General features: G+C 28.8%; 2 protein-coding genes across 3 annotated transcripts in view; one reads left to right on the top strand and one right to left on the bottom strand.

Annotated features, from left to right (window-relative positions):
• The window catches only part of LOC142321900 (uncharacterized), a 267,911-nt gene extending 267,297 nt beyond the window's left edge, over nt 1–614 (bottom strand). Inside the window, exon 1 of the mRNA XM_075360406.1 lies at nt 487–614. The gene's annotated coding sequence lies outside the window, so the exon portion shown is untranslated. The remainder of the gene's footprint in view (nt 1–486) is intronic.
• Nucleotides 615–10,667: 10,053 nt separating this feature from the next.
• LOC142321898 (MIT domain-containing protein 1-like) overlaps nt 10,668–15,922 on the top strand; it is a 30,324-nt gene continuing 25,069 nt past the window's right edge. Inside the window, exons 1-2 of one of the 2 annotated variants that reach the window (XM_075360401.1) lie at nt 10,668–10,771; nt 14,746–14,893. In XM_075360401.1, coding sequence (XP_075216516.1) covers nt 14,755–14,893 — 139 coding nt within the window. In that variant the 5' untranslated portion in view covers nt 10,668–10,771; nt 14,746–14,754. Of the gene's footprint in view, nt 10,772–14,381; nt 14,556–14,745; nt 14,894–15,922 lie in introns of those variants that run through there. The other variant, XM_075360403.1, reaches the window with a different exon arrangement.

Genomic DNA, 15,922 nt, shown 5'->3' with positions numbered 1-15,922 from the left:
ATAAAATTATTCGCACTTTGAAAATAGATAAATAAAACTGTAATATTGTAAGTTCAGTTTTTGTTTCTTAACTAAGTTATTTGCATTGTTGTGGCCTGATTTTTATTTTGCTGTTGTTAAAGCATTCCCCAAAAACAAGTTAGTTAAAATAATAAATAAAACATAAGTAATAACAATAAACACAAGTTAATAAATAAAAAAAACTATTGTTTAAATAATTTTATTACCTATATTGGTAATAAAGGCGCAATAGCTAAATGGGTCGTTTATTTACATATCTTGTAATAATTATTATATTTTTTTATATGTGCAGTCTTCTTTTATCCTTGTTTATTTATAATGAGTAACTTTTTTAAATAAAATTTATTTAAAAATTCCATGTAAATTGTTATTACATTTTAAAAATAATTTTACAATTATTTAAATAAAAATACAATATTTATTTTTTTGCATACATTAAACATCGTGATATATTATTTAATTTACCTAATAGAAGATATTATAGCGGACGACTTGACGTCTAGTTAAAATCGTAAACTGAACCCGACTATAACGTCCTGACGATTTTCAGGACGGTGTGACGCTGCTCTGGGTGGCGGTTAAGTGTTTCGCTACACCGGTTGATAGCTACTGTCTAAGGAACAGATAAAAATTCCCTTTTGACTTAAAATTTTCCCTACTGTTTTAACTAATTCTAATACTTATGTTGTATAAGAAATGAAATTCACATTTAAAAATATCTTTTCGAGATCATAAGTAGAAAAATCAATATATCTGTGTAAGTCCCAATATTCTTTCTAATAAAAATATTAAAGATTTTTTTTGTACGTAATTAACTTTTGGAAAAGTAAGAAAGCTATTGTAGCGCTATTTTTCTATTTAGTGGTTAATTAAGTCTCGGTAATATCTGATATTTTATTTATTTCTATAAAATATTTTAATACTTAAAAGCAAGGATTTTATTTCAGACTAAAATAAAAATCCATATATTCAAACAATGGATGCCTTTTGACCGTTTATGAATTTTAATTTCTAAGTAAATTTTAATTTATAAGTAAATTTCTTTAATTTTATTTATTTTTTATTACTACTGTAATTTTAGCCAAATTGTAAAAATTATTTTCTAATAACTGTGTTAACACCTCTTTTAACCTGAGTACGGAATTATATTTGTAGACAGAATTGCTTTATTAAGCTTTTTTTACATTAATATTAGTATTAAAGAATAGCCTACAACGTATAATTATACGTTTTATAATTAATAAATGGAATAGTAATCATTAATATGAATGTACGATATTACAGTAAAATTATAATTATGGCTTATTTTGAGTAGATTTATATTTTATTTTACTGGCATCATAGCTCTGGAGCTACGCTGCAAGAAGGAAAGTATAATAATAATCAAACAAAAAATCGAGTATGGGTTCTTTTGCATTTCTCGACTTTTCATGACCCAGAACCCCCAAAAAATAAAAAAAGGTAATTGGTGTGTTTGAATCTTAATAATTTTTGAATGGTTGAACTGATTTTGATGAGATTTTGTACAGACTCATCATGTATATGGGGAAATTCGTTGGTAAATTTTGTGGGTCAACATCTCCAGGGGGTGGGATAGAAAGTGTTTCCCGTAAATTTTCTCAAAATTTTTGCAACATAACCCCATTTTATATTTTCCCTCGTTCTTGACGTAAAAATTCCTGCTGTAGACTAAACTACAGCTCGAGTCCGGGCGTAGCGCTCTCGGTCACCAGCTAAACGAGAATCACGCACATAAAAGTTTACAAAATGTGTTAATTTAAACTAATTACAATAATAATAATCATAAACTAATAAAATACATAATAAATAATAAAACTAAATAAAAATAAATATTTTACAGATAGGTTAAATTATTAGAATATAGATTTGAACTGAGAGATCTTTTCCTTTTTCTATGGTATCAAAAATATAATAAAATAAAAGGATTAATTTTTAGTGCAATGAACATCTTTAATATCGTTATCCTCACTGCCGGGGAGCTTGATGCGGCAGTGAGTTGAGTCCCAAGGATAGAGAACCGGGACCTGACCTTTTGCCTAACGCAATTATTAAGTTGGCAATTCGGGCTAATCCTGCAGCGTTTCTAAATGCCTATAATGCGTGCCTGGAGGAAAGTATATTTCCAGGAAGGTGGAGGCGACAGCGCTTAGTACTGATCCCGAAGCCGGGCAGTGAGTTGGCGCTCCCTGCCTCTTATCGTCCACTGTCAATGATTGACAAGACTGCTAAGATTTTGGAAAGATTGATACTTCAGCAGCTGCGCGGTCGAAGAAGCAGGTGGAATCCATGACCGACAATACGGTTTCAGAAGGGGCAGATCTGCGTTGGACGCGATTTCTACGGTGCGTGGAATGGCATAACGGATTATGGCGGCTCGCCAGAGACCATCCAAATACAATATGTGCGTACTTGTGACTTTTGATGTAAGAAACGCGTTTAACTGCGTTAAACACACTGCGATCATCAGTGCACTGAGGACTCTCGGTGTCCTCAATATCTTGTGAGGATCATTTGTGCTTATTTAAAAGAAAGAAGAATTATATATGAGCTTCATGATGGAGTGCTGCAACAGGAAATGAATCGGGGAGTTCCCCAGGGGTCGGTTCTCGGGCCGACCTTCTGGAAAATAACATATGATGGGGTGTTCCGTGTTGAAAATCCTCACGCGTTTCATGAACGACGCACGAAAAGTTGGTGTTTGGTGTGCGATCTCCCGGCGTCGTATAATAGGACCTTTATTTTTTGACAAAACTTGTAGACGATGTGGTTTATCGCAGCTTAATCGAACAGTTTATTGCCATGTTAGATTTACACGAATGAGAATGCCGGTTCTAGCAGAATAACGCAATGTGTCATACTGCTTATGAAACTCTGGATTTGTTACGGGAATTTTTTTGGCCATCATTGATATCAAAAGGATTGTGGCCTCCAAGATCCTCAGATCTTACACCTGCCACAATTATGAAACGAGTACTAACCTGCATCGGGTCTACAGGAAATCATTTTGAATATCTATTGTAAAGTTATTAAAGGTAATTTAAATGTTGTTGTATAAGTATTTTATTAACATTATTATTTTTGTAATAAATTCACATCATCAAACAAAGAGATTGCGTCCTTTTTTGAAACACTCGCTGTATAATACAAATTATGAATTTGAATTTACAATATTTTTTAAAGTAATGATGATTTATATAATAATATTGTTGTTTTTTTCTAATCAACTCTTCCTTAGCTAATTTTAAAAATTTCACGAAAAAAATATTTAGAAGGGTACAAATTCAGCGTTCCGTACTTATTTTTTAGCATTACTTACCTGATAGTAAGGGCTGTAATTTAAAAGTAAATTTATTGATTAAATTCTGTGTACGTTATAATATACGCAAATAAAAAGTTTCTACTTTGAAAATTAATTTCTTCTGGCGATTCATTAAGGAAGTGTAAAAGCGAAAAATCTCTCGAAACAGAATATAGCAGTATATGAATCTGAATTCATTTAATACACGCAACAACTTAACTTCTTTCAGTTTGATGCTGAATATTAGTTAAAATTTATACGGCGGTTTGAGAAGTGCAGATATAAGTTTCGATGGATAGTCGGTAGTTGTGGTCGTAAAGGAACCTATCAGTCGAGTGCTTTGTACGTGGTTAGATTACAATATCGCTGAACGTGTATTCCTGTTTATTGGGTTTTCTAATGCATACCTGGTGAATCGACTTGATAATAAATATTCTTATACCAAAATAGTTCACGTTCTTTTGTCGGATTATTACACTCTACGCTTAGTTAAAAGAAATTTACCGATATTGAAAATCTTAATTCCTTAGATGTTTTAAAAATCTTTGAAAGCATCTTACAACTACGTGTGTTTTTTTTTTTTTAGTTTCCGTTGTAATTTTTAAGTGAAAACTTCTTTAAGTACGTTGTGCAGAGATTTTGGGATAGACTTTTGTGTGGGGAAAAAAAAGAGCTGACTCACAATCAAAAATCGTCACGAGATGCTAGGCTTTATAATTATAAATGGGTTAGTTCTCACAAAATACAACAGACGGCGCTGATTAGTGACCGCGTACTTTAAAATAATTTAATATAGGTTTTTTTTTAAAGTTGTTGGTTTTAGGTAATTTAGAAATGAAATAATTTTTAACAATTAAAAATTATTTTGAATTGATAAGTTATTTATTTTTAGAAGTAATAATTTACTTTAATTAAATAAATTAATAATGCTTAATAATTTTTAACTCTATTCAAATAATCTCACATCAACACCATCTCTTGCATTTTAAGAGAACTTCCAAGACCAGCACTATGTATATTGTACATTCTAAAATTCTAAATACATGCAATACAGTATATTAGTACATTCTAAAAAGAATGCAATAAATTATACTTCTATAAATATATATATAGCCATAGTACATGCAATGCGGTAAATAAAACATATATTTTATATCCCACTTGGGATATTCAAAAGAATCAAATTTTTTTTTTGTATTTACATTTCCTAATAATTTACTTATAATTAATTCACTAAATTTTATTATATATTTTTTTTAGGATAATTCAATTATGGAGGATAATGAAGATAGTAGTCAGAATTCAATTAACAGTCAGAAAAGAAATACAGATGAAGAAAGCGATGATGATACATTTAAAATGAATAAAAAAGATGAACGTTCAAAAGAATTACAAAGATTACGTAATCAGCGATATAGGGAAAGTCAAAAGAGAAAATTTTCAGAAACAGACATATCCAATGAAAAAACCAGACAAAAAGAATTATCGAAATTGCGTTCCAAAAGATATAGAAATAACAACAAAAAAAACTCTTGATCAAAAACAAAATATTGACAGAAAACAATCATTAAAAAAAAATTCTCAACGATTTCGAGATAAAACCAGAAATAAAAAATTACAAACAATTCATACTTCACAGATTGCTGGTTCATCAAACACTGACGTTCCAGTTATTTCAGAAAATACAAAATTGCAAACAATTCATGCATCACAGATAGCAGGTCCATCACACATTAATGTTCCATTTATTTCAGAAAATACAAAAAAAGTTAAGTATTTACACATTCCAGAATCTTCAACATTCAATTCAGATAGTGATTCCGACTCATTTACATAAAATATTAACAATTTTGTTACAAAAAATAATCAAAATTTCTACTCTCGTCATATCAGTGCACATCTTGAGTTCCATAAGCAATTTCTTCAAAACTATTTTGGTCATGTTTGTGATATTTGTGATAGATTATGGTTTAAAAATAATTTTAAAATATTCAAAAATGAAGTTACATCAAATAATAATATTCAATTTATAAGAACGCTACTCGCTAATGATAAGATATCACAAATTGAGATATGCTCAACTTGTCTATCTGTAATTAATAAACTTCGAATACCAGCATTATCTGTTTACAATGGATTCAAATACCCTCCTATTCCAGAAAATTTGAAAAAATTATCATTAAATTTAGTATCAGAAAGACTTATTTCACCAAGAATATCATTCATGCAGATTAGAAGATTAAGGCACATTCAGGGACAATTTGGCATTTATGGACAACTTATTAATGTTCCTATAGAAGTTAATACAATGGTTAATCAATTACCAAGAAATGTTGAGGATGACCATTCTGTTCATATAAAAAGAAAAAAAATTCATAAGTCAAGTTATGTATATGGAATGGTTAACAAAAGAAAAATTAAAGAATGGTTAAAATATTTAATAACAACTCCTCTTTATGAAGTCTACAATATTAGTATTAATGACAAATTTTTTGAAGAAAATCATCCAGCATTTAATGAACCTGAAATTATTGAAGATATTCCAATTGAAGAAAGTTTAATGTCACAACAACAGACATTAATGTGGAATGATGAGATGTATTTACAAATAGCTCCTGGAGAAAATAACGTTCCAATTGGTATTTTGTTTGACGAACATGCATAGGAATTATCATTTCCACAAATATACTATGGACAATTCTGCAATTTTAGAGATGGCGTTAACGTTACGCCATTTATGATGACAACTAGAGAATTAAGATGCTCAGATAGAAGGGGAGTTAGCCCTCAACATCTTTTATATATGGCTATGAAAATAATAAGAATCAGAGTACATGATTCACTGACAATTGCATTTAAGCATGTTGGTAAAGATACAAGCATTACAAAAGAACAGATTGGAAATGAAAATTACATTCAAGGATGCATTGAATGTAATTTGGCTTTTTTGCATTCCATTCCAAATTCAACTTTATATTGGTCTGAAAGGAAAAAGATCTTTTTGCTATGATTAGACAACTAGGAAAGCCCACAGTTTTTTTCACAATAAGTGCTAATGAAATAGGATGGCCAAATTTACTTCAGCTTTTGTATAAACTAAAAAATAAAGAAGAAATATATCTTGAAGCTGTTGCAAATTTACACTATATGGTAAAAAGTACATTAATTAATGATGATGCAGTTTATTTTAATATGTGCAATTTATTTTAATAAATTAGTTATGTAATTCTAAAAATATTTCAATCAAGACGGTTGAGTCCTTTTAAAAATACAGAGTAATTCACTATTTTAAAAGAATTGAATTCCAACATAGAGAAAGCCCTCATGCTCACATTTTAGCACAGCTTGATAACACTCCTGAAGATTCAATTAATGAAGACTACAACAAGGCTATAGAACTTATAGATTGTCTAATATCCATTTCAGAATCAGAATCATCTGGTTATATTAAATTGCAAACACATAAACATACTTTCACGTGTTATAAAAAAATTATTTTGTTCGTACAAGGGGAAAGCAATTTTTAAATGACTTTTTGAAGTGAAAACTTCTTTAGGCGCATTGTATCAGAATTTTTTGTACATACAAATTACATGGGAACATGGGAAAAAAATCGCTGATTCGTAATCAAAATCTGTAATGTAAAACAAGACACTAAGCATATATATATATATATGAAAAAGAAAATGGTATAAAGGTGTATAATATAATTTGTAGTGGCAGAGGATGGGAGGTGGGAGAAAAAACTTCCGGTGATTCACAATAATTCTCCCTCTCTATCTAATAATTTTACTGCTCATAATAATTTTAAAAAAATAATTGTTTAAATTCAGTGTAAGTGTAACATATTATAATATTTTTTTATTGAGTTTGGATAACATATGTGAAGATTTTCAACACCTAATATATGTGCATTAAAAAATCATTAAACTTGAAAATATTGTCAGTAAAGATTGGTGTTTATTGTTAAAAAATTAGTTTATATGAAATATTTTGGTCCTGCAATTCTGTGGGGGCGAATTTCGCTCGCACTAGTATCTCGAGAACAGTGGCCACTAGACGCATGGGACTAGGACCTATCTTTCCGGGTGATCTCACAGCACCCGTTTCGGTATATCCTTTCAAAATTGCGTTAAAAAAAAGTGCATTTCCCCTTTTGATTGCAATCGACTGGACCAAAAGTGTCCAAAAAAGCCAAAAATTCAAAGAATTTAGATTTTGGATTTTTTCTTAACTCCAGTAACAAGCCCTCTCATTGATATAACATAAGTGGTATTTAGTTTCATTAGTTTCTGAGTGTTAGCCAAATAGAATTAACATCTGATTGTAAAAACATTTTTATGATAAATAATAACAACAAAAAAAATATGAAAAACATTCCGAAATCATCAGTGAAATAAAATTTTATGTAAAAATGTGTATATGTAATTTAATAGGCGTACAAGGAAGTCATGGGGTGTCCACATCAGAATTTTTTGTACAATCTCTGATAGGAAAATATAACTCGAAAGGCTGTAGATAGAGCCATCCCGACCAAATAAATCAATATCCAGGAGAGAGTAACTACAGTATTTCACACCTACATCACGAATTTATTAAGTGTTTAGTCAAAAGTCACGGTAGGCTTCGGAGAAGGATCAATTGATAAGGAAAAGGCATGATAATAAGAAAGCGAAAATTTCTCTTTCCCTTTCGCCTTGTTTATCAAGGATAAAAAAAAATAATATATAGTTCAGGAGGGGACAGAGAAATGAAACAAAAAATCCGAAGGGTTCTCTTAAATGTCTTTAAGTCGTGGATATCCAAACCACCCGCACCTCCTTAAATTGGAAATTCATTATCAAATATATAAGCACTACGTTACTGAGCCACAAAATTTTGAGTTGAACAGGCAAATATACATTATGATAATTATTGATTTTCCTCTAGACTGAACGATCGCCTAAGAATTTGTGTAAGCTTCACAAACCTAAGGAAAACTTTCGCCCACCCCTAAAATTGTGTGGTGAATTGAAGTATTCAGCTGGAAAACCCGTTCAGCCTGATCCCTTCTTGAAGATTATATGTTCCTGAATTAACGTACGAAATGTTTATGAATCCCACAAATGAAAAATGTTGATTTTTTAATGATTATAAATCCTAATACTTAAATGATCATGAATCATCCTTGTGAATAGTGAAAACTCCTACCAATTAAGAAACCTTGGTTATCATAAATGTAGACTAGCTAAGCTTTGTTTCAGTATTTTGTATTTAGATTTTGTTTTTATTTTATTTAAATTAAGCTTTAATCTAATAATTTATTATTAATACAATTTTAATCTAAGCTTGTGATTTTATAATTAGTTGGTCATAGCAAACCCAAGAATGTTTGAGAACTTTGCGTTTTCTATACAAGAAAAAATCAAACTCATTAATACATTTTAATTTTTTTTTTTTTTTTTTTTTTACATATCAATTAAAACAACAATGTTAATATTACCTCAAATTTGTGATGCAATTGCATTAATTGTTTAGCAGCTAATGCTAAAATTGCAAAATGCGTCTTTTTTAACAGAGTGTAAAAAACAATTTCTTTTCTCTTTTCACGCCAAAAAATGGTATTTTGTGACAGTTTGGATATTTATATTAAATTACACAATTTAGAAATTCCCAGTGGAAAGTATTTTGTTCAACCCTTACAATTCTTCAGAATATATCGAGTCTGATATTGAAATATCATATCATGACTTTGCATAAAGCTTTTGATAACAGTAGTACAGTATATTTCTTCTCATGAGGCCTTCCTTAAGGAAAGATTGCAGTGACATATCCGTCATAAATAATTTTTTACCAAGCCTGTAGCAAAATTTGAGCGGGTAAAAATATGAGTTGTTTGGTAAAATCTTAATATTACGATAAAGAGGAATTTATAAAATAAATTTCTGATTTTACCTAGTAATAGTGTCTATCTGTTAGACTCAATGTGATAAATCTAAATCTAATCATTTATGTACTCCCTTTCAACAGTAACCATTTTTTTATTCTTCCGCGGTAGCCATCAGCAAGGCTAATTTAGTTCAATACAAGATCAATTATCTACAGAACATCGTTTATCAATTTTATTCTCATTCAGTTATCTCAGAGTTTACTAATTAACGAAATACAGTATTTTACTATCAATTTCCAAATTTCCTTGCTAATTCTGTCAGTTAATTAATTTCCCTCAATGTATTGTTTGTAGAGCTAACCAGCTTATATATCGCAAGAAACAGTTGATTAGGTTTTTGCAGGAATGGAGAAACCTGAACAACAAGCGTTTATCCAAAATAGCCATGAGATTACTTTTTAAATCTTCTGCAAAAACAGTGATTGTTACTGATGCTATAAAAGATTTAGATCTAAATCGTTGTGAAAAATGGCAGGAATACTCACCTTTGAAACCACAACATTTTTTTTTTGAGTGTATTTGCTCAAATATGAAGGAACGTTCCTTGTATATCTTGACCATCAAACAGCTCAGACTTTATTTGATTCATTTAATCATTTGCTCACATCCCAAGGAAAAAACAGTACAGATTTTTGAAACAACTTCCTCCTTCTGCTAGGAGACAATTATAGTTACCAGATCATGAATAGATCCTTAATTTCGTTAAACCCAACACAGGAGCCCATTCGAATTTGCTCGACTCAACGTGGAATAACCACATTTCTGTATCTTTTGAGTAAGTATGGAGGAGAAGATGTGCTGGAATAGGATTTTATCATATTTATTGTAATTAGACTTTCAAACTATTATAGGCTCTCAAACTTCCAGAATAAGTTTTTTTAACACAGTTTTCAGTATAGGCTACTTTATTTAGTGTACGCAATTTAAGTACAAAATAGTGTAGAGTAATGTATAATACATATAAAAATGTGTACGAGTAGTATGCAAATTGAAATAGCTAATAGGTTTTAAAGGTGTACTTATTGTATAAATGAGATGCTTATGATTTCTTTATGACTTGCTCAGTTAGTAGGGAAATACAAAGAAGCCCTACCGTTTACCTAGACGAAAGAGCAGCAATACTTCCGTTTACGTTGTGATAAATGATTTTATAAAGGTCTCTTTTACGTAGTGTGTAGATTTGGTTACCACTTAATTATTGTTCACAACATCAGAAAACAAAATTATCGCAAAAAATAAAATCTTTATTTTTCATATAAAATACATTTATACATTAGAATAAAATGTGTACTGATTAGCTACAAATAGTGTGGATTCAAATTTCTACGCTTGTGATGCTTCACAACTCATTATTTCAGTTATCACGGTTATTAAAGATTAACTCATTAAGGAGTAATCCATCAGTATTGGATCTATGTTTCGTAGAGTGCTGATAATGTTGTTTCTAAACCTGATTAAGTACAGTATTTGATAGATATTTTAATCACAATACGTTATAAGTGGTAGGTTTTTTATAAATAGTTTTTCGTGTTATAAATAGTTAATAGTGATCATATAATATATTTTTTGTAATCTTTGGCTCCGATGTCATGAAATATAACCTAATTTTCCTGCATATTAATATTTTAAAATAGTTTTAATTTTATATCGATAATATTTTTATTATTATCTATGTATTTGGAAGCATCGTTTTATTTTCTTATTAACTTTTCACCTTGTTTTTTCCTTCAGTTAATTTTCTTGTGGTTACTGATAGTGTATTTCAGTGGATCAGAGTAAATAAATTGTATCATTATAATGATTTAAAGACTGTGTTTAAATAAAATTCATCACTATCAGTAGCATTTTTAAGTATGGCTTTTGTAAAGTTTTTTCATGGATTTTTTCGTAATGGTTGCTGTATTACTAAAGTAAATATCCACATTGTATGATAGCAATACCACTCTTGAGCTGGTTGTGTTTAAATACAATAGAAGTTCAAATTAATTACATTGTATTTTCAGTATTATTGAAACATTGTGTCACCACTTATTTTACAATTTAATTTATACTGAAGGTTTCCATCAAGTTAAATACTATACATTATAGTTTAATTATTATGTATAACACTGCAACTCCCTGATGGGAGCATATTGTGCTTTTTTGAGCAGAAACATGCAGTGATTAATTTGTTGTATGAAAGTTAGTGAAAAGTAACTATGAGAATATAAATTTTACATTTTAAAACCATCAATTTTTTTTAAATTTTTTACTTTACTTATTCCTTTATTATATATTTTAAATTATAAATTTCTGATTAATAAATATTTGTATTGAATGCAGATTAATTTTAGTTTTTTCATAAAAAAAATATCAGTAGTCCTACTAGCTTCCAGAATTAGACATTAAAAGTATGGTTTCTTTTGAGATGTTGAAATTTAAAAACTTTAATTTTCAACTTTTTTCAACCTTTTGAGATGTTGAAAAACTTATATTATCTACAGTTTTACCAATCATACATGATATATCATATTTTTTAAGAAGAGTTTGGTAGCTGATGATAATATTACTAATTTGTTTTGCTATATTTGTCTTTACCTACCTTAACTCCTTCATTGTTTTCTTATCACTGTTTAACTTTGTAGAGTACACATTATGCCCTACATTTGTATTATATAATTTAAAAAAGAAGTAAAAGAAAGTTTACTTTTAAACCAAATAGATAACAAATCAAATAAAATAGAATAAATATAAATCCACCCATTAATTAACTGAATTTACAGAACCAGCTAGTGTAGATTAAGTTTGTAATGTCCAGTATAATCCTGCTTATTTATTAAAAATTAACATTAATTTATATTAAATACACCTTGTTTATTCAGATATCTCTACACGTCCAGTGATAAGCTGCTTTATTATTAATGTAAATTCTCAAACATATTCTAGAGCTATCATAAATATATTTTTAGAATGTAGTGATAAAATTATTAAAGAAAATTTTAAACAGCTTAATTTATAAATGTATGACATTGTACTTTGAGAAAAGTTTTTCAGAGAAAATTATATGGCTTCTTTGACAGTTATTTACAGTGGCCATTTTTATTAATGACAAATGTTTTGCAGAAACCATAAACCATATTAGTATTTAGTGTAATAAAATATTTGATTTATGTTATCATCATATAATGGACTTCTTTACAAATCTAGTCAGTGAGATGATTTTCAAAGATTGAATCTTTTGGGTATAATGGTTATATTTGTTCTTTGCGTCTGCAGATGAATGTGCACAAAAACAGTTGCCCATTAACAACAGATGCTAGTGGCAACTTCACTGATGAAGGAGCCTGTGCATTTAACTCGACTAAAAAATATTCAGGAAGCAATTTAATGCACTTGAGCATGTTATTGGAAAAGAGATTGTGTAATATTTATAAAAGTGCTAATTGTGCATGCTTCAAAGGATTAACAAGAACCACTGTTTCATTATTTACATTTTTCAGTTGAAGAATTAATCTCAAACTACTCAGTCTGTTTGTAAGATATATGAAAAGATTTCTATAAATTTAAACTGTTAATTGCTGTCTGGAAATTGAATCTTGTAGTACTTTTACAATTTGAGCATTTAAGAAAAATCGATTACCAGTTACGCATTTCCAGTTGAGGATCATTTTGTTGAAGTCATTATTTTTAATACTGAATAAGTATGTTTTGTTCATTTTGTTGATAGAATAAGAAAATTATTGTTAGTAATAAAAACAGAATTCACAGCCATTATATCGTTCTAATGTATTCTTTAATAAACAGGTTGAAAACACTTTTCTTCAGAAAAAAAAATCTGATAAAAGAATATTTTAGTGGAGGAAACATAATTTATTTATTTAATAGGTATAAATAAATACAATATTCAGTTAAAATGTATAAAATATCTTGTCTTTCTTTATTTATATTAATTAATAAATAAATATGTTTTTATTTATATCAATTTATAATCTTTTATTTATAATTTTAATATTTTTAATTCTCTAAAAAACAAAGACATATAGAAGCCATTCAAGCATTATATAATCACAGTTTTTAGCATTTTAGCTTCCACTCCCATATAAGCAAATACCAATCCCCTCATCCATTTGCTTACATTAAGATTTCTGCATTTAGTTATTACTTTTACGTCATTATAAATTAAAACTTATTGATTCAGTAAGATGCTATAGATTTAGCACCTTCTGGATTTGTAAATCTATCAACTGAAAATCCAGATAAGTTGATACACGTTCATAAAATGTAAAACCATTATTCATTACAAGTCCATTGCTACTTATTTATACTAATCTTCGTGGCAGAATAGTGGCATCTCTGCCTTTTAACCTGAGATTCCAGGTTCAAGTCCCAGTCTGGGTGGAATTTTTCACATGCTGCAAAATTCATTATCAGTAATTGTTGGATATTAGTTTGTGTAAATAGATTAATGGTGATTAAATAAATTACTTTTTTAATCAGATGCTGGTATGTATATTAAGCATTTGTAGTACATGTTACTACTCAGAAGTAATAGTTATCAAATGCAGTCCTTAAAAAATTTAATTCAATTTAATTTTGATGAATAATGTATGAGGTTTAAGTTTGGCATTATCCTAATTTACCAAAATTTAAATTTAATAATTTCCTAAATTAGGAAATTTATCATTATTAATAATAACAGTAATACTGTTTCATCCAGTACCTAGTGTTATGTGAATTAACATGCCCAGATAAATGAAACCATGTCGCATATGACAAGAAATGCAGCGTCGGGTCTATCTATATTTTGATGTCTTCAAATTTAAATCTTGAAACATCTTATCGCAAAATTTATTTTATAAACTACTTTGTTGTGATAACTTATCTTTAAATTTTCTCTGATTGGCAAAAATTCTTCTTTGAATATTGAATACGGTCTGTGGAGGCCTAACAGAAGAATGCCTTTTTCATTTTGCATTTGAAACCTACCCTTGTGTACCTTTTTTAATGCATTTTTAAAATTGTGTATACTACTCTTTGCTGGAATATTATCATTCAGAAATTTGTTTGTAAACATTTGATGCATTTCTTTAAAGGATCTTGATTGCACATAAGCTTCCACTTTAGCAACCAACTCTTTTCTCAGTCAAAGACGGCGTCAAAGAACAATACAATTACGGCGTCAGTCAAATACAATTACAAAGAACGAAATTATACTACACTGAAGCATGAACAGTTTACAACTGACAACAGTAGATGAGAGTGCAGTGTTAAAAGAGACTTCAAAGAACTTCAGTAGTTTGTTATGCAGTAAGTTTGTCACTTTTTATACTAACGTTGACTTACAAATCAGTCTATAAGGAAGAGGTTTTTTTATCACATAAATTATAAAAGCCAGAAATATTAGCATCTTCAGGAAAGGCCTAACTTTTATTTTCAATGTTTAGATTAACAATTATTAATAATTTTATTTTTTGATGCATTTTTTCTACTCTTCCAGACAAAAATTATGGCAGAAGATTCAGGAATAGACAAAGCAGCTGCTTCATTACTGCATCGAGCAGTTGAATTTGATCATAAGAAGAGATATACAGAGGCATTAGTCCTTTACCTGGAGGCTTTGAATATATTAATGCAAAATATAAAAGGTGATCATTAAAAAATTTAATGAAGATTTTTAGCTTTACCTTATAAGAATTAAGGATATTTTCATGACTATAAACATGTTTTTCATCCTCTTATTAAAACTTGTAGATAAGGATGCCATATGATTTAAACTATTATAAAAATAAATTTAAAGAATGACTAGTATACTTAATGTACAAAAGTTTTCAGAATGACTTTTTCCCCTGTCATGGCCAAAAAAAGTTTCTATTCAAGTATAAACTTGTATACTTAATATTTAATTAAATTTTTAGTTATTTTGTGACAGTACCGAAGTTAAATTTATTTTTTTTAAATATATACAAAAAATAAAATTCGTTTATGTATTCATTCTATGAAATTACATTAAAAAATAATACCTTTCAAAGCAAGAAATACAAAATTAATGTGTAATGAAGGTTGTAAAATGATGGATAAAAAAAAGTTATAAGTATTCCACAAAAATGTTTTAATAATCACCACAAAAGATTTACTATTTAACATTTATAGAATCAGATAACTTGAGGATTATTGTGTATTTTAATTCAACAAATTCTCAAAAATGTTATTGCGTCACTATTTTGATTTTGATGGTATTTTTTATATAACTATCCACCTTGTAGTGGCCAAAAAATATTTTTTTATATATAAAAAAACCTTTTTTCTTGGGTAATAGATTATTTTTTAATTTGTCAACAGGTAATAACAGCCATTTTCATCACTTTATCCATGAGCTGTAGCATTCCTATTTTACATCATACAGAGGGTCAAAAAGGGCTTTTTGGAAAGAGTAAAGATGGACTTCCTCTTAGTGTACTCAAAATTCATTTTGTTACTTAACCAAATCTTGTAATGTTTACTGAAGTTACGTTTACAAATTGTTTTTTTTTCAAATTTTGGGCCCAAAATAAATAATAAAGGGCTTAGGGTAATAGACCTGTATTTTACCTTTTACCTCTTAGCTTCTAGCATGTTATTTAATGGTCGCAGGATTAGTAGATCGAGTACGCCGCCCACCATGATGGATAAGCATT

The sequence above is a fragment of the Lycorma delicatula genome, chromosome 3, assembly GCF_047948215.1.
Source record: "Lycorma delicatula isolate Av1 chromosome 3, ASM4794821v1, whole genome shotgun sequence".
NCBI lineage: Eukaryota > Metazoa > Arthropoda > Insecta > Hemiptera > Fulgoridae > Lycorma > Lycorma delicatula.
The sequence above is the reverse complement of the archived record's forward strand: the minus strand, read 5'-3'. Positions and strand labels throughout refer to the sequence as shown.